The 19,953-nt window shown below is 36.3% G+C and overlaps 1 protein-coding gene across 6 annotated transcripts in view; it reads right to left on the reverse strand.

Moving 5' to 3' along the window:
* PPFIBP2 (PPFIA binding protein 2) overlaps window positions 1-19,953 on the reverse strand; it is a 107,024-nt gene that overhangs the window by 75,354 nt on the left and 11,717 nt on the right. For all 6 annotated transcript variants that reach the window (XR_003990916.1, XM_030482517.1, XM_030482520.1 and 3 more), the window contains exon 2: window positions 12,992-13,089. Coding sequence is in view for 5 of the 6 variants with exons in the window: in XM_030482517.1 (XP_030338377.1) it covers window positions 12,992-13,058 (67 nt within the window). In the remaining variant the exon portion in view is untranslated. The remainder of the gene's footprint in view (window positions 1-12,991; window positions 13,090-19,953) is intronic.

Raw genomic sequence — 19,953 nt, forward strand, 5'->3', positions numbered from 1 at the left:
CACTCTCTTTAATCTTGGCAAGTGGAAAAACTGTTGCCCTTAAGAAACGCAGTTTTATAAACATAAAACTTCTGAAGTGCTGGAGCACAGGAAGGGCCAGCCAGGGATTATATGTTCTGTGATTTCCTGAGACTGGGCATACTCAATATGCATGCTTCATTCATCCTAAGGTCTTCAACTGACTGTTTAGACTGGCAGAATTCTAAGCATCCTCAAAGTCTCACATTTTACACAACAGTGGAAGGTCATAATTTCTCAGAACTCTCAAGAACTGGGTCCGTGTGTAAGGCATACGTGCCAAGTTTCCATAGCTGTAATCTAAGGTGGATTTTGACGACAGTCCTGTCCTGTGTAGGGACATTTGGAAGGTGGTAATATGTTTTTACTGGGAAAGAACAACAGCTTGACATCTCGTGATTGAGACAGAGTCAATTCAAGAATTTTCAGGTGTTTTCTCTTACTGTTACTTGCTGCCTCAAGTTTTCCTCCATTTAAGTTCACATGAAATAAGAAATATAAAGGAAGCCTGAAGAAGGAAATATTTTTCTATTCGTTGCTAACAAAAAAGGGATGCAACAAATTAAAATCATCAAAGACATCCTTATGGCAAACTCATGTTCCCTGAATTACCTAACACCACACAAAAGCTGGTATATCTTATGACTTACCACATACTTATGACTGGGAATTCATTTTGAGCGTAAATAGTACAGGATTTTAAATTGAAGATGACAATAAAGATACTTTGAAATCGTCTTAGCTAGTAACAGTAAACAGACAACACAGTATTTGTTTCCTTACATGAATAAAGATGTAATGATCTTACAAGTCTGTAAATTCTTATATGTACTGGTTCCATTAAACCTTGAGAAGCAAAACATCTCTTTGATTAATACCAACTAAAGATAAATGAAGGAAGTAGAGACTGAAAGGCTCAATTTAATTAATAATTTTAAATCTTTCAACTGAGGTTATTACCCAGGAAAGAAATAATTTTTATATATATATCTCAATATATCAGTACTATTCAAGATTTGTATTTAGACTTCAAAAAGCAGGCACAGTTGAGAGAGGAATGTACCTGTGTCTGATACCACCAGAAAGACAAAAACGCGAACCTGAACCATATCTGTACCCTTACCATGCTGAGTATATACAGGGCATAACTCTTAGATATGCTGAAGATTCTACCCTTCAGCAATCAAAATTCCACTAGTTTCAAGTCACTGGGATCACAAATACTAAGCAAGGACTTAAAAGTGCTTTGCTTGGCTGGATAGGGGCCAGAGTACTCAACTTAAGAGAGGTTACAAAGCTCTCCCACAAGTAACTCTCTTTGTCCAGAACACGAGCTACCCACAGATTTCAGTGCATCGCTGAGAGAACATGACCTTTCACATCTCCCCATCAAATACACTCTTCCACTGTGAAATTATTTTTAAACTTGTTTGCTATGGGTTGCACTGTAGTACCTTCTATGATCCTGGCTGAAATGGAAAATTAAGAATTCCTCTGAAAGCAACAACTAATGCACTTTATACTAGGTAAAGAAATACAGAAATGAAAAGTTTAACTCAGCATTTAAACTGAGAAAGCTCCTGGTTTAGTGCCTAAATTCAAATAAATCACAGGCTTGCTTCTCCTGTTTGCTTTCCATGTAGTTTCATATTAAGAAGGATACATACTGCTCACCAGAAGAACACACCCTGAAAAATAGAAGTAAAAGGGCGTAGGAGTAAATAATTGTATTTCTTTGCATGAGTTTAAACCTTTAAATCATCATGCTGCAAACACTCTAAGTTTTAGCACCAGACAGTAAGAATTTTGCAGATTGATGCAAAAAGGAGATTCCATAGTGCAAACAAAATGCTACATGTTACCAGTATACTCTGCCAACAGTAATTAATTTGTGTGTAGTTTTATTATAGATAGCTGAAGTAGGGAAGAATGTGGTTTAAGCATGAGAATTTTACAGATACCCAGGAAAAATAAGGGCAGTTTTGAACTCTTGCAAAAAGAATAATGTTCTATAGGCTTGAGCAAATCACAGTCTTTCTGTGCCTCATTTTTTCCAGGGGTAAACAGGACACAGGGGAATCTTTTGTCATTATGTTTATATAATACTCCACACCATGGTTTCCTAGAGTATTACTGGAACACAATTAATCATCATAAATGTCCACCTTAGAGGAGTAGGAAAGAAAGAAAGAAAGAAAGGGAAAAGAAGTATTGAAACTAAGACATTCCAAGCAGCTCAATTCTGGCTTCCACATGCAGACAGACAGTGGATGAAGGAGGTTAAACATTGCTGCCCAGTATATGTATAGAAGAAAGAATAACATAAGTATAAAGAAAGAAAAACCACTTGTAAGTTACACATTTCCTACACCCTGACCATGCAAGCAAAACTTAGTTCAAAGTTCCTTGCAATTAGCTGAATGGCTTCAAGGAAACATTCCTTTTGGGCAAATACACAACCTGTTCAGAAAACAGCACTAATGGTGGCTTACAAAATAAATTACTAAGCAGAAGTAAAGAAAGAAGCAGAAAGCCTTGCCAGTTGAAAATCAACTCTCCTCAGCTTATACTCTGGACATTAATCCAACACCCAACTTTCATCACTCTTAGCAGTAGATATTATTTCTGATCTCTCACTTTTCCTTGTATCTTAACTTCTGCTCACCTGCATTCATCCTTATTATCTCATTATTTTTGTTCTAAAACTGGCTGAGTTTTAGAAAAAAAATCTAGTAAGACACAGCTCAACCATCAGTGGTTAAAAAAAGATTTTCCTAAAAGTGCTGACTCTTTTAGTCCAGAACACAGCAAAAATCTAAGAAAAGCTCCACAACAAAACCCAAAAATTAGTTCTATGCTGGGGTAAGGATGACTTCATAGAAAGCTGAACTAATCAAGGGTAACAATTTTGAAATATGACCAACAGTGGTTTAGAATAAAATTACAAACCTACATTTTCTCTGGCCTTTCAGTCCATCATTACACTGCTAGAGAACTTTGGTTTTTTACCTTAGCTTTTACTCAGTAAGCATATAGGTTGTCCAAGTTCTTCCTCTCTCCTTCAAGACTAGAGTGTAATTTTCTTTGAAGCACAAGTCTCTTTTTCCTCATGAAGATAGTCTTGAAAATGTGAATTTATGCAAACTAGTCGTAAGGTCCGGACGGGACATATTTCAGCCTCCTTGTTCCTAAGCCTACTGTCAAAGGAGTGAAGTAGCAGCTCACACTGCTTTCCTCTAATACTGTAATGCAAAATACATCACAACTGGTGTGTTTTGAATCATAGCTCATATTAGCTTCTCCTCAAATCTCTGCTTTTAGATCTTTAACTACAGGGAACAACTGTTAAGCTGGATTAGCAGGAAGCCCTAGGAAAAAATTTCCAAGCCTAGAAATGTTAATGACCACATTCAGATGCAGGTTTCAAGAAGCTCAGATCATTTTCAACTGAGCTTTATTTACAACCACACATGGAGTCCTTGAGACAATTTTCAAGAACTGTCTATAATTTCTTATGCAAATTATGTAATTACTCAATCTTTTTCCTTTTACATACTTATAGACTAAACTGTGATGTGCAGCACATTAGGTATTGTATACTTAGGTACAACAATAAGTTCTCTCCTATCCAGAAACACAAGCTAAGCAGCCTCACAGCTGGTGAAAAAAAGATGATGGATTATGCAGCTATGATGGAGATTTGAGTCTCCATTGCACAGGAAAAACAGGATCAACACATTTTATTAAATAAGAACAAATACTTGCACACATTTTCTCTCTGTCTTTTTATTTACACACAAATATAAGTGCATTTAGGGCCTGTGAAACCAGTAGTCTAACTAATACAGTGTTGCGAGACAATAAATACATCTTTTTAGTACAAAAGCCATGATAGTTTGTAGTAAGAAGTAGTAAGCTACTGGTAACATCAATACTGTTTCACGAAAAAAATGAATCTCTGAAAGCATAGAGAAAAGAACATTCAGTTTGTGAGGAAATAAAGGCATCTTGTTTTATAAAAATTACACTACTTTGATTTTTATAAAGACTCCTTCAGATCCATTTCGTTGTCTTACAGTAGGAAGTTGAGAAGCTCTGATTTTAAATTTAATGAACTCCCATGTTTCATAAAACTTGTTTAAATTTAGGTCTTAGGAATCTTTTCAGTAGCCTGTGAAAGAACTAAGTGACTCATGTACTGAAAAACAGCTCACATCATATAAACCACAAAAGAACCTTTGTGTCTCAGATTTTCAATCCTATGGTGTTATGGCCATTATGGTTTAACTGCCTCCTTTTGCTACACATTATATCTGAAGCTATTTACAATTATTTTTATTTTTCCCACCCTTTTTCAAAACTTAATACAAATACCTATGGTGTATGGTTTTTGTTTTGCATAAACAAAATGCAGTACTGCATTTTGGCAAGTTGATGTAGGTGTCTAGGTCATGATTTTTTGTTGGTTTATACCAACAAAACTGCTTATCTATAGTCAGAGACAAAGAATTTAAAGTAGCACATTTGAATTGCAAAGCTTTCTCTATTTTGAATTAGATTTAACACTCATTTTCAAGAAAACTAATTCTCTTGTTTTGCTGAAAAGGCAGGAACACATTGAAGGGAAGTAGACAACCAACTTGATCAGTAGATCACTTTTTGACTTGAACCTTCAAAGGACAATTTTGTCCCAGACGAAACCATTTTAAACGTCTATTTTTGTAAAAGATCATTAAGTGTTTTTAACAAATTCTCAAGGCTTTCAGCTCCATAAGATTCTTTAGTACTGTTCTGTTTACAGAGGGAATCCATCAGTACTACAAACAAGATTCAGAAAGTCTTCACTCTAACTTGTGCTCAGAGCCCCACTGTCTGTAAGAAAATATGCTTAGGAGAGTGAGAGTATGGGAAGCATGTTTTGGGACAGTAGCACAAATAGCTATAGTGACCTTTTGCAAGGTTAAGTACTCAAAATTGAGGAAATTCCAAACTTCAGGTTGCTCTGGCACTCCTGGGTAACGAATGAGGAATGCGTTGACAATGCCACACATGTGCAATCAACCTACAAATTGCCATGATTTTCACATGCTTTTAAAATACAGGTCAAAACTGCACCTGCAAAGTTATGCAAGGTCTTAACGTGAAGGCTACATCATGTGTAAAACCCCTACAACATATATTATCTAATGGCTGCCATGCTTATTCAAGTGTGCACACAGTTTGTGAGGCCATGTCTGAGATGTTAATAAACTTAAAAGAAAAACCACAGATAGTTAATGTGAAAAAATATGGACTAAATAAATACAGTGAAATGCTATATTTTTAAAGTTATCAAAGATTTTAGATTGTTATAAATCTGTTACTGTTGATGACATCTAAGAAATTCACTAATTAGCTTTTCCAAAGTCAAGTATCTGAAGCTAAATGTCAGCATGTAACAAGCTATAAGAAGAGTTATAAAATAAAGATAAATGTTGAACTACAAATTATAAACCCTAAAAATTTGTATTAAGCTTTTATATTTTCCCCTTTAATGTCCAGAATGGTTAAAGGTCACCATTTTTATCTTTTTTTTTTTTCCTCTCCCCTCACAATATTCTTGACACATAATTTTCTGCAACTGCTACGCCAGGAAGTTATCTATTTCTCTATCAAAGATCTGCTTTCAAGTAATTTACTATTTAATTTCCTTTTTCATATCTCTGTTCTATCTCTATCTCTAGTAAGATCTATTCATAAATATGCTCTAGATAATGGTTTCACAAAGCCACTGTATACCTTGTGTAGCACACTTCACAAATGCTCACCTTAATTTATGCATAGCAGTAACAAGATAAGCAAGTGCTGTAGGTATATTATTCCTTTTGTTCAGAAAAAAAGCCTAAATTATTGATTGGAAAAGAACAGAAAATGAAAGGAAATACACTAAATATAACTGAAGCACAGCCTTTTAACACAATCGCAATATTTTTAGAAAATACAAGAAAACCACTGCAACTGTTGTTGTTCAGTTATTCTAATGTATAAAGAATTTTCATTATTTTAATTAATCTGTTTCTCCCATCATTATTTCAACTATGATTTGTATCAGTACAAATTGTACAGTGCTTTAAAATTAAATTCTACAAAGATCTCTGTGTTAAAATTAAAAGAAGTTTTACAACTTTATTATAGACTAAATTTTTAATTGGAAAATACTGTGAACCTTGAATAGGACATTAATGATAAAAATATAAAACCATCTGGAAGTATACAAATGAAAAAGAAAACCAGAAGCTATTCTTTAGTCATTCTACACAATCACAAAGGGCTCGTACTTCCCATCAGCTGCATGTCACTTAGGGTGCAGCTCAAGTAAGATCCACCCACCCTCCCCAACACACACCACAAAAAATAGGATTAAGTGCTCTCTGTCTGGTCTGGACAATTTCAACCCATTATGAAGCAGAAAAGAGTTGTCTATCTTTTTCTCTTAAAGTGCTGTGAGAGTAGTCCTTGCATTCTGAATGAATCCTCTGATGAGGTATATGAGTATTCATGGGTAAAGGATGAGGTCACTAAGAAATATTTTGATTTCCTGTTATTTTTGTAGGAACTTAGTAAAAACCTTAGTCCACAAAATCTAACCTTCAGCCAAAAGGGTTCAAATGGGAATGTTAGTGGGTTTTGTCCACTCCAGCACTTTCAGTCCAAATTCTAATCATTTAACTAGAGGTGACTTAACAATCTAACACATTCAGGAACACAGAGTAGCTCTAGAACTTGAACTCTATGGATTTCATAGTAAAATTACAATAGGCAGAAAAAGAAAAGAAAAAATGAAGGGAACACCACTCCACCCCCCCTTCCCAACACAGAAACACACCCGCCCCTGTCCTCCTTCAAATTCTGGCAAATAGATGCCATGAAGAAAATATATTAAACTTGAATTAAAATCTTGTTAATCTCTTATGTATAATTTCCTCAAAAGGCCCCTTTTTCAGCAATGGTGAGGGCAGTGGCTGGGTTTGCAGCACACAGCTAAAGCAATGAACTGACCACCAGCATTCTGCCACCTCATGAGAAGGGAATTAAATATGCACACTTCCTGGACAACTTCTTCAAAGTTTTTAATTGTTTATATTTTTTAATCTCTCAGTACTGATACTGAAATAGCAGTACACACCTATGTAATAACACGTTTATAACTTTCCCATTATTTTTTAGTAAGCAGTAATTGCAGGAACTGTGGTTAAAGAAAACTCAATAATTACACCGATTAGGTGGCGAATTTGAAGAGAGTGGCAGATCATAATATTGTGACAGGAGTATGGTCATTATTCAGAAAAGGAAATCATGGATTTCCAGACTGTTGACAGAGAGAAGCATTTTGATACAAAATTAAAATAAAAATTATTTTAATTCATTAGGCTACATTGCAAGGAGAAAATAACCAAACTCTGTAGTCCTATAAAGAAACACATTTTAATAAATGGGTAAAAGCTGAGTAAAAGGGAAAGTAATGCTATGGTTAATCCTCAGAGGGAAGCAACCTCAAATAAAGAATGCATAGACAGATCTGACATATGGGTGCTTTCTTTATAGAAAGCCTCTGTTTTGAGTGCAAGTCATTCTAGCTAATGGATAAGACATGTTCATTGACAATCACATTAGTCCTTTTTGCTATTTTAGTCAAATAAGCCTAATCATTTAGCATGCCTAATTTATATAGCTATGAGGGTGGGTTATCAGTGCAGATGTACTGAAGCATAAAAGACTTGGGAACACTGACCTATCTGTCAAATTTGATCAAGCCCAATGAAATTCAATTTGTTAATCTTGCTTCACAATCCTACCCTCATGCACTCTAATACATTTTGTATTGCACTGAGATGCAGAGTCTACAGTGAGACTTTTTATTTGGATTAATGAGAATCATGTATGAGCTATGTCAACATTTGGAGTAATGGACATGACTTTTAAAAACAAAAGGCTAAAAGTAGGAAGTAAATCTGTAAATATTTGTATCATGTATTTGCATGTCCAGTTCTTACGTTAATGGACAAGACCACAATCTAACATTTTAATAAAAACTACCGCTAAGAAAAGAAATTAGGACTGTTTTCCCATTAAACAGAGAGAATGCTGTTTTTGCATGTGTATACATATATACACATCTACTCAAGCTTCAAAAATAAGCCAATGCAAGTTACACACCTCTGCACTTTTCACTTCTGTAAAATAGTGATTAATGCTCATTTTGTGGATAAAGCAAAAGTTTCTGAAGCCAACACAAGAACATAGCTCTCCTAGTACCGACTCAAGCCTCAACCCAAAGGAAATATCTTTTTTGTCAGGTGCATAAGGTTTCCAACAGTCTTGAAGTTTAGCCTTTGTCTTTGAATCCAGTGCTGCCTAGACATATCCACAGAACCTGGATACAGTGAACTGAAATAGCACTGAATAGTTGATTTTTTGCTGTTTCCAGTCTACTGAACAGCAGCTACATTTTCACAGATGATTTGTCCAATATTTCCATAATATGGTATACATAAATTGGCAGTTATAAGACTCAGTCCTGGTTTGTTTCATGACAGTCCTCCAGTCTTCCTTCTGAAGGAGCTTCCTACCTTATTTGTTCTCTCACCGTACAGGATGAGAGAACATTTCTGTTTTCCACCTCTGCCCAAATTGCATACAGAAGCTTACTGGATTGAATTAGAGAGAATCAAACTTGAATAATTATTATGTTTCTCAATTTGAGACGAATTGGAATAATAACCATGTCCAAGTATATGCTCCAGCAGATATATTTAGTCCTTCAATCATACCAGAAAATTCAATAAATAGTTCTGGAACACACAAACATTAGCTAGAGGAGAACATCTAGAACAGACTTAGAATCATAGAATAGTTAGGGTTGGAAAGGACCTTAAGATCATCTAGTTCCAATCCCCCTGCCATGGGCAGAGACACCTCACACTAGACCTTGTTCCAAGACTCTGTCCAACCTGGCCCTGAACAATGCCAGGGATGGAGCATTTACTGCTTCTTTGGGCAACCCATTCCAGTGCCTCACCACCCTCGCAGTAAAGAACTTCTTCCCTATATCTAATCTAAACTTCCTCTGTTTAAGTTTAAACCCATTGCTCCTTGTCCTATCACTACAGTCCCTGGTGAAGAGTCCTTCTCTCACATTCTTGTAGGTGCCCTTCAGATACTGGAAGGCTGCTATGAGGTCTCCACACAGCCTTCTCTTCTCCAGGCTGAACAGCCCCATCTTTCTCAGCCTGTCTTCATACAGGAGGTGCTCGAGCCCCCTTATTATCCTCATGGCCCTCCTCTGGACCTGCTCCAGCAGCTCCATGTCCTCTTTATGTTGAGGACACCAGAACTGCACACAATACTCCAAGTGAGAGTACTACTCATGAGAGCAGAGCAGAGGGGCAGGATCACCTCCTTCGACCTGCTGGTCACGCTTCTTTCGATGCAGCCCAGGATACGGTTGGCTTTCTGGGCTGCAAGCGCACACTGAAGCCGGCTCATGTTAAGCTTCTCGCCAACCAATACCCCCAAGTCCTTCTCTGCAGGACTGCTCTGAAACACTTCTCTGCCCAACCTGCAGCTGTGCTTGGGTTTGCCCAGACCCAGGTGTAGGACCTTGCACTTTGCTTTGTTGAACTTCATGACGTTGGCATTGGCCCACCTCTCAAGTGTGTCAAGGTCCCTCTGGATGACATCCCTTCTCTCCAGCATATCAATCAAACTCAACCTGCATTAAAATGCTTTATCTATTTTTAGTAATGGAAAATAATAAATAAATAAGGTAAACAACCTTCCCACCCAATCGAGCTTTTACTTTGTAACTAGAAATAACTAAAGCAATAAATCAATATGATTTTTTATTGGTGCAGGTAGATATACCTCTGAAATCATACGGGAAGTGTTCAGCTAACATTGATGTGACTTGACGGATGCATTATCTGGAAAATATAAGCTTGTTTTCCATATTATTCTAAATATCAGTGGAGTAATGTGAAGTGATAAAGTCAGCTCTCTTGAAGAGGTTGCCAATTTGCTCATGACCTATCCATGCACTATGGAAACAAACTTCACATACCACTAGCATGCCTGAATCTTTTTGTTTTAGAGCGTGGACACTGACGCTACTACAAAACAGCTGTGAATGGGAAGTGAAATCTGATGATTCACACAGAACATTTCTTCTACCATTTGCTTCACTTCTCTGTATCAAGTTTTACACCACCATGGGCAACTAAGTGAAGGGGGTAAAAGCAATGCTGTTTGGAAGCCTGAAACAATTTAATTCTATTCCTTATTTATCAAGATTAACTCAAAAATATTATGGGCACAAACAATCCGGAAAAGGAGTGGGGAAAAGGAAAACAATATTAAAAACAAAACATCAAACCTGGCTTCTGACCTCAATTATTTTTCTAGCATGAAACTAGAAGAAATATATGACTTCTTTAGGCAGTCATATATTGCCATTTAATCAGTTATGCCACATAGCACAAGGTTTGCTTTCCATACCATGGAAAAAGTACTCAACACTAAACACCTATTGTCTTAACCAGAACTAGCTTCACAACAAGCATTTTTCACAGCTTCCATTCGTGGAAATACTGCTGTGTAGCAATATTATCCTCTCAGTGGAAAAACCATAGAGCTTGTAAGTCTACAAAACTTTATGAAGGGAATATGAAATGGCAATATCAAGCAAACCTTTTTTTTTCCTAAACAAAACATAGCGCTGCTCAGAGAAGCAAGGCAACAGACCTGTTTGCTGAATAGATGGTCTTTTATGTTCATAAGAGGAGATACTGGACAATTTGAGATATGTTGGAAGCATGAATAACAGAAAAGATTGAAGCAGATGAAATCCCATGGAATAAAAAAAAACCCCAAAATTATTCCAAGTTTTCTAAACCTTTCCTTCAAATGAAAACATACCACAAAGCTCTGATGACTCCTGGAATAAAATAAATGTCTAATCTGAAAATCAATTTAAATAAAATGTCTACTTTTTCTTTCTCTTGATTTTTCTGAAGAATGGATTCATCAGTGCATCATGATATCACCAATATGTGCTGAGCTATGCATAAATCATCACAGAAGAGAGAGACTGAGTTAAAATTTCTGGATATATGCAGGTAGTTAAAGAGCACATGTTCCATAGCATAATTAAAGGGACATGGGCTTCTATGTTCCTCTGGTTCTTTTACAGCACTTGACGTGATCATAACTCAAGGTTTGCAATAGCTAAGAAATTATTTTGGATCCCTAGTTTACGAATTATGGTTTGGGACTTGCTGTTCTTGTTCTCTCTTTACATATCTGAGAGATAGTTCAATGACTGTCTGTTTGTGTGTTTTGTAAGAGGTTAAAATCTTCTTTGGTTAAGGTTTTGCATTCAGAAAAAGAAGGGAGAAGGAAATACAGATCTAAATTTTCCTAATTGCCTAGAATTTGTTCCATTGGTGTGAAAACTTATTCGTGGAATTATAGCCATCACATATTCACATTTACACTTCTGTGTATCTTAGCAGACTGTTAAAGCTTGCACTTTTGGAATAAAGTGAAGACTTATATGTGAATGAGAAACAAAAAACCTAGAGATTCTTTAAACTAAAAATCCTGAATAATGACTTCCTGCCTAATCATGGCTAGTCTGAGGGTAATATTTGAAGTTCCGTATTAATCTCTGAATAGAAAGCTTTACTAAAAGAGCAGGAAGAAGCACAACTGCAGCAAAAAAAGGCTGATGTCATCATCTTCATCACTATGTAAAAAAAATATGAAGGCACAGCATGGTGTCACTATTTAAATTTATAAAGCTTTAGTGAATGCTTTCCTATTGTGCACAAGTGAGATCATTGCCCTACCCAGATACTTCTTTTAGAAGCTCATACTGTATAGTGTGTGAGCACAAACCCCAAAGCTACGAGTCCTAACCAGAGAAATCAATTTCTCTTCTTGGATGCTGTAATGTTGAGAGAAAAATTTTTAATTGCCTTACTATGACAGCATCAAAAGACAACAAATTCTGTCTTGCATAATATGCCTTTCTTGTGGACAGCTGTGTAAAAAAGAAATTCATAGCGCCACTCCTGAATATAAATCTTAACATGAAGATACACATTCTAACTCATTAGGCCATGAAGGTAATTAATTGCTAAGCTATTTTAAATATATACATAATAAATAAAATTATATGATTATATATACATATTCTTGCATATTTTATATATATACACATATTTTTGTGTATCTATATGTGTGTGTTTGTGTAAAATATAGATCTATATTATCCAGCTAACTGAAAACTATTTTCAAAGCACACTGAAATAAAAAACTAACTCGTGCAATGTGGAATGTTACCACATGAATTAGAATGTATCTAAGCTAGAGCATTAGAGCAAAGTATCTGAAGGGGGCCTACAAGGATGCTGGGGAGGGACTCTTCACCAGGGACTGTAGTGGTAGGACAAGGGGTAATGGCTTCAAACTTAAACAGGGGAAGTTTAGATTCGATATAAGGAAGAAGTTCACCACAGTGAGGGTGGTGAAGCACTGGAAGGGGTTGCCCAGGGAGGTTGTGGATGCTCCATCCTTGGTGGTGTTCAAGGCCAGGTTGGACAGAGCCTTGGGCCACATGGTTTAGTGCGAGGTGTCCCTGCCCATGGCAGGGGGATTGGAACTAGATGATCTTAAGGTCCTTTCCAACCCTAACCATTCTATGATTCTATGATTCTAATATTCACATGTCTGAGGTGGAATTGTGTGTTTTCTGCCCTTATCTTACTTTAAATTTTCTCCATATAACTGTTCAACCAGAGAAATCTGCATGTTCCAGAGAATTTGACAAACTGAGAATGATAATTAAAAAGTAAACAGGAAAATTGCAGGAGGGAAAAGCACAAACATAGTTAAACCTCAAAATAGTTTGGTGTAAAATAAAGCATTATTATACCTGCAATGATGTCATCCATCTGCTCCAAAGCTGCTTCCAGCATATGACTAGCGTCAGAAGCCATCATCTATGATTTCTTCAGTAGAAAGAGTAAAGATCTGAAAAGACAGATGAAACCACGCGTATTACACTAAACCAGACCTGTCACTGTTACATTATAAATTAAGCCACACAAGGAAAAGTCCACACAAAAAGTCCAGCAAAAACACAGCCAAAAATACAGTAATATGGAAAGTAAAAAACTTTTCCCCATGACTTGGGATTTATGATGTTTTCATTCATTGTGGATTTTTTTTCTTTTTAAGCAATTTCACTAAAACAAGGAAATGCAGATGGATATAAAACCAATCTCAAATACTGAAAGCCAGAGATTCCTCTACCCCTCATCCTTAACAATGATTTCCTAGATCTTGAGGACGTTTCAACCTTTTGCACTGTGTGAGAAAAAGATTGACTAGGTTTCAATGCAGGAATGAACACATGGTGAAAAACATGTTTAACCTATAAGCAGAACTCTGTAGCAGCTCTGTTTTTTGTTAGCTGTCTGAAAAGTAAAGACAATTCTGAAATTATTTTTACTGCTTCTTTCTATACCCCCATTCAATCTTCCTATCACTTCTTTCATGACACTGAAAATACAGTTCTTTGTTCCGATAACTAAAATGCCCCAAGTATGAAGTTTCTGAAGTTACTGTTGCCCCTTTAAAGCAGGATTAAAGACATTCATGTTTCCATCTGGCATTAAGGATTACAAAGAAAATCTTCCAAAATTAGCTGCTACTTGTTAGTTGGTGTTGCTGGACTCTTAGTCAAGTAACAGTCACTGTTGTCAACAGATGACATTTCAAAGGGGAAAATAATTTATGCTATCTATTTCACTGCCAGTGAGAAAATCCTCTCTGAAATAAGGCCCTTTTGCACATCACTTCATCACTGAAGAATGAAACCAGTGCCCACGCAGAGATGAACATGGGATCATACTTATGCATGATTTCTGCAGTACTTTAACACACAGAACACTGACAAAGTCTTTAAGGGGTTATAGAATTATGCTTTCTCTTCCATGAAGGGTACAATTCAGTCTTTTGATGTTCAACCTTTTGATACAGCAAGTTCAAAATCTGTGATTCAAAAGGGTTAGATTTTGACAGCTTTCTAAGCAACACGAAAGACCCCTATCTGACAATGGCTAGAGACAGCCTTCGAATAGCACAGGTTGTAGGTAAGTATACAGGCAATGGTCATATGTTTATGGAGCCAATTATTCCAATACCACTGAAATGTCACTAATCTGTATTTATCATGCGATTACCTATGCTAGGAATTCAATTATTTTGAATTTAAACAAATATTACAATAATCTCTAATGGCAATTCACATAGATGAAAATATTTTTGTACTGTGTTCATCCAATGACAACTCAGACACTGGCCACAATGACCAACGGCATGATTGGTAGCTAAACCACACATAAATTCTCTCAGTCGGAGCCTGCCTGAACGCTAGAATGTAGAATCAGCAGTCAGAGGATAAAGTCAGCTTTAAAATAAAAGTTTACACATTGCTGTTTCAGGGGGACCATCAGAAAAAGATAAAATAAAATTCCTAGAAGTATACTCAAGGCTGACTCCAAATTACTTCACTGTTCAATCTTAGTAATAAGCCCAGTGCAATGGAAAATTTTTACTAACAAGTCAAAATTATTTGCTTCTCTTACAAAGTAAGAACTCTGAGATACAGGCTTTTCTCCATTGTGTATATTGCACCAGCACTGAGCAAGCTCCGTGTTATCAGTAAAGTGTGCATCCTATGTCCATTCTAGTCAATACATGTAACACCACTATCTAGAGGGACAAATGCAGGAATAACAGTCAGAAACTACTATGTTCTAATTTGAGGTCTGCCATTTATACTTGTGGTAAAGGGTAAGCCATTATTTAACTTCAGATCAAATTGATCTGAAGAGCATTACAAGAATGCCTTATCAGAAAGCAGAAGAAAAACCTTTAGCATCACCCAAGGCAGAGATTAATTTAAATGAATGGTTGGTTTTAGTCTCTCCATTTTTGTCAAAATAATAATTGAAGTATGGACAATGCTAAATGTAACTGAATTTTACCTAAATGCATCTGACCCAAATATTTTATCTAACGCTACTACACAAATAATGCTCAGAATAATCTGGAAAGTCATTAAGTCAACTGATATAAACTTAAAATTTCAGAATGCTTACACATGTGAACTTTACAGACACTCCCTTTGATTCTGTTGCTTCAATTTGTTGGTTTTGGTAGATTTCCATCTTCTGTTGTCACATTTACCTGGCAGTAGCTTAGTAGTTTCACTAAATATTTAAGAGATACCTGATTCTCAACTGCAATAAGCTTCCTTCTTTGCAATATTTCCCCTAGTTCAAAGCAATCATAACATTGGTAATAATCTCCTCAGTGAAAGGAAACCCACCTACAGTAAGCAGCTGCCAGAGGTGCATGTAGGCTGCCTTGCTCCTTTGGCAGATGTGGCCACCAGCCACTCCCCTGGAAAACTCTGGCCACCACTGGTATTGGTAAATCAGGACAGCAGGCTGGCTCGAAATTAAAAGGGAGAAAAGGAGTGAAAATACTGAAAACAGCAGAGAGTTTCTATGGCTGGATTTCACAGTTGGCTCTTATTTGTGCAGTAAGCTACCACTCTGTGCACTTAAAGCAGCTACAGCATCACACAGTTGTTAACAATAAATGCAGGACTACCATTTCTTCTAAACGTCAACTATAGTATCTCACCGTCAGTAGTGAAAAAGGTACAGAAAATGATGACAGATTACATTACAAACTTGAAATTTTACTAATAAAAAACTCTTCAATCAAGAACTAGGCAAAAAACAAAGTTTTGCTGAAAAATACCACCAGAACTACGCCTTTTATCTCCTGTCAGCTTCCACACACTGCCCGTTTTCTCACCTGTATCACAATGTATTTGCTGCTTAACTGCATTAAGCTAGAGTAAAACCTGCTGATCAAACAAAGATTTATTAATAAAAGCTATGTTCTTTGCTCCAGAGCGATAATGTAATATTACTTGCTTGACATCTTTTTCTAGACAGACCTGTTGCTTGTGCTTCAGGCAAATCTTACTTTCCCAGACACTCCCTTCTCACAGTGTACTGTTCTGAGTAATATTATGAAAATAGCTTGCAGCTCTTATATGCTTTCAGTTTTTATTTCTGATCTAGTTCTATAGAAATACCTACAATTGTGGATTCTTTTCTTATTATTATTAAATAAGAAGACACATGTATCAATCCCAAGGCATGCCAAGTACCTCAAACAGGATCCATCTATTCACTGGTATTTTAATTGCAATTACTTTTACAGTTTTCATTCCTGAATGACATTAATAGATGCAGATCACCATGACTTATCTACCTTTATAAAAAAAAACCCCACATATTGTGAAAAACAATTTTTTTCAGCTTTGGTAAAGACTAAAAAACAACTACCACTATCAAGATTTAATGCTCCAGTACAAGCTTTAATAGCACATTAGGTTAGCACATTCTAACCTTCTGGATTTATTAGATTAATTTATATATCAGCAAAATACAAGAACCAATCTACTTAACTTTTCAGGTCCCTAAGAAGAAAAGAATTTACTTTTTTGCCTGATCAGTAAAAATTGCTCACTATTAATAGCCAAAGTTTTACTGTTAAGCAGATAAAAGCTGAAATTATTATCATCCCTTCTAAGCCACATGCTCAGACCAATTTAGAGCCCAGCCCACAGATAAAGATATTGCAACCCTCTTTGTTATAATTACCTAAGTAATAAGATCTTCCAGGAAGTGCAGACAGAGCAAACTGGTCTGAATGGCCTAAGTTTATTTTGCTTAGCTGCCTTTACCTTATGAAACCCAATCCAAGATTTGCATTTTAAATCAAGTGAAAAATCTCTGATAGAAACTATTGTGCTTAGAGCCAATATCCCTTGCAAATTTCTTAACCTACTTTCTGTATGTAAAACTATAGCTTACTGTGTCCAAAAAGAATATAGTACTTAACAGACATAGTCATTATGAGCAAGATGTTCATCAGAATTATGAAAAGCCTTAATTATACTTGAATCTTTCATGGCTGCCTTGAGCCAGCAGCTGTCCAGAGCTAAGAATGTTAACATTTAGGCAACTCAGAAGTCAGCTGTTTTTCCAAGGTTGCTTCTAATAATGAGGTTGCCAACTTTATCGGTTATGGAGAAGGGTGTGGGTTTTGACAAGAACTCCTGAAATCCAGATCCTCCTTAACATCAATGCTTTGGGTGGTCCACAAATTCCTCTTACATTTAGAAGACACAGCTAATAGTAATTAACTACCGCCACCTTTTTTTTCCCCAGGATGAATAAATATGTTTTTGTAAAATGTTTAAAGATTCAAGAATCACATTGCTTTGTACTTAATCATATAATGAAATATCAAGCAGCCTGGGTAAGCTTCAGAAGCCCTTCACACTTTTTTCAGCTGCAGGATAATTCCCGAGCTGGAATGAACAAATGTGCACAACCTCCAAGCCCACCACTTCCCACCTTGCTTCTCCTCCAGCCACATGCTCTATTGTACCCAGTCACCCCACAGGAACACAACTGCTGATTTCATCTCTCCAACTTGGCTCCGTAGTTCTCATGACACCACCAAATACAAAAGTTATAAATACATATTTGGATCCTGGCCTTTTAGAACCTGGCATCCTCTCTAATTAAAGTTAATCCTTAGTCCTAAATAACTATCCACAGCTGCTGGGAGCAGAAGAATTTCTGATGATCACTAGAATGACCGCCTAAGGAACACTACTTACACAGCATCCTACAGGACTATCCAGCCACGACTCCTGTTCATCTGATTATAGCTTACATTTATTTGTTAATTCAGACACCACTCACTCTATTCCCACTTCATATGCTTCATTGGAATAGGCAGAAGGGTAAATAGAACCCTTCCTTCATTGATTACCCTTTATGTAATAAATAAAAACAAGACTATTGAGTGTTTTTAAAAGAATAATCAGAATGGGAATTAAAAAGAATTTTCAGCTAGAAAGCGTAAAGGTTCCACACTAAGGGGAGGCAGAAGCTCTAGAGAGAAGCTCTAGATTAGTCAAAGTTGGATGAAGACCTGATACTGAACTATTTAGGTAGATAGTAGAAGAACTGGTAAAGTCTCTGGTCAACATATTGCTGGGACTCCTTATACGAAGGGACATCCTTAGGTGAAAGCACAGTACAATACCTCCACGATGAAAATGAGCTAACTAAGTCATTAACTAAATAAGCTAAACTAACTTATGAGGGAGCTGGGTATTACTCTGGCACTGGAAAACCATCACATTTGTGTGCTGCTGATAGAAGTTTGTGACAAGCAGTAAGAACTATGCTGCTTTTAAATACATTATACTAAAAAATTTGATTTAAAATATGAAGAGAACTGAATGTAGTTGTTTACTGAATTATGAAGCAGCAAAGTCGAAGCCAAACATCTATTTTCAAAAATAAAACCATTAAGTTTGCTAATACAAGTCTGAATTTCAATTTTGGGGGAAGGAAACAAGAAATCAACTTTTAAAATGCACTAAATGACCTGACCGATACTTGATGATCGTTGAAGAACACGAATCACCTCACAGTAACTACCCCACAGGACTCATAGATACTAAGTTATAGCTACAGTTGGTACCATAACCAAATTTCCTGACTCATGTTTGTACAAAGTCTCATCTTTACACACAGAAGTTGATGCTGACAGCATGGCATGTGCAAAGTGAGGTTTCTTCAGAGCCTCTCTACAGCAGTTCTGTCAACTGTAGAAAGCCATTCAGTCTGTCACTGTTGTCTTAAACATTGCTCATAAGAGCTTAAAAAAACACTTAATAATTTCAATTTAAAATGTTATCAGATATTTTAAGTTTCCTCTGTTATACACAGTATAAAAGAAAATGTTATAGCTTCTGAATTTACAAATCTCAAAACCAAGACTGCATTCATTATGTATTAGTTCTCGAGCGGGAAAAACCCCAAACCCCTCATTATTGAAATGTTGTCCTGGGTTGAACTACATCTTCTAAGTTACTTAGACTTCAGATCCAGTGCCTGGGAAACTGCACCTGCCCACCCCTCCAAAAAAAACCCAAACCAAAACCAATACAAAACCCTAATTAAATCACGGAAGAGTTGAAAAAATTAAGTGGACAAGTGATATCATGAATGATCCTGTGAAAGTAAAATCATGCTCTAGTAAATTGAAAGGTGAAAGATGGTAATAAAAGTAAACACAGATTCACACCTGAATGAACTCTTTGCCCTAGAGTGAAACAGAGGACAAGACCTTGACAGAAATTGAGGGAGATTAGGTATATATGATTAACAAAAGTATTCAAAATCATCTTCTATAAAAAACCTAATTATTTAGACAAACTGTACTGCTGGAAAAAGCATTCTTTTAAACTTAAGAATTAGGAATAACAGTTCTTACTGTTCATAAATAGTTCTCAGACTTTTTCAAATCTCTCTGAAACAAAGGCTTCTTCAGCCTGGCCATGAGAACCTATGCAATCAGGCCAGTCTGTTATGGAAAATCCTAGTGTCAACTTTTTGTTTGTCTTTCTGCATTTCATTAAGTTTTGTAAAAGGAAATCACCCTTCTTGCCCATTAAGCTGTTACAGAGTCAACTTAGCAGAACAAGCACTGCTAGTAACTTACTTTATTAATTGAAGTAGTACAAATCCCACTAGGGATACAGAAGTATATGAGCACCGTGAAACAGAGATTTTTGCATGAACTTATGAGTGTAATACAGATGTTTCCTTGTAGGAGGCCAGTGCTAACACAGGACTAGAAGATCTGATACCTCAAAGAAAGATAAGGAGGCCAAATTTTCACATCTGGTCTCAGTGTCCATTTTCTTCAATTCCTTGATGT

This window comes from Strigops habroptila, chromosome 4 (assembly GCF_004027225.2).
Source record: "Strigops habroptila isolate Jane chromosome 4, bStrHab1.2.pri, whole genome shotgun sequence".
Taxonomy (NCBI): Eukaryota; Metazoa; Chordata; class Aves; order Psittaciformes; family Psittacidae; genus Strigops; species Strigops habroptila.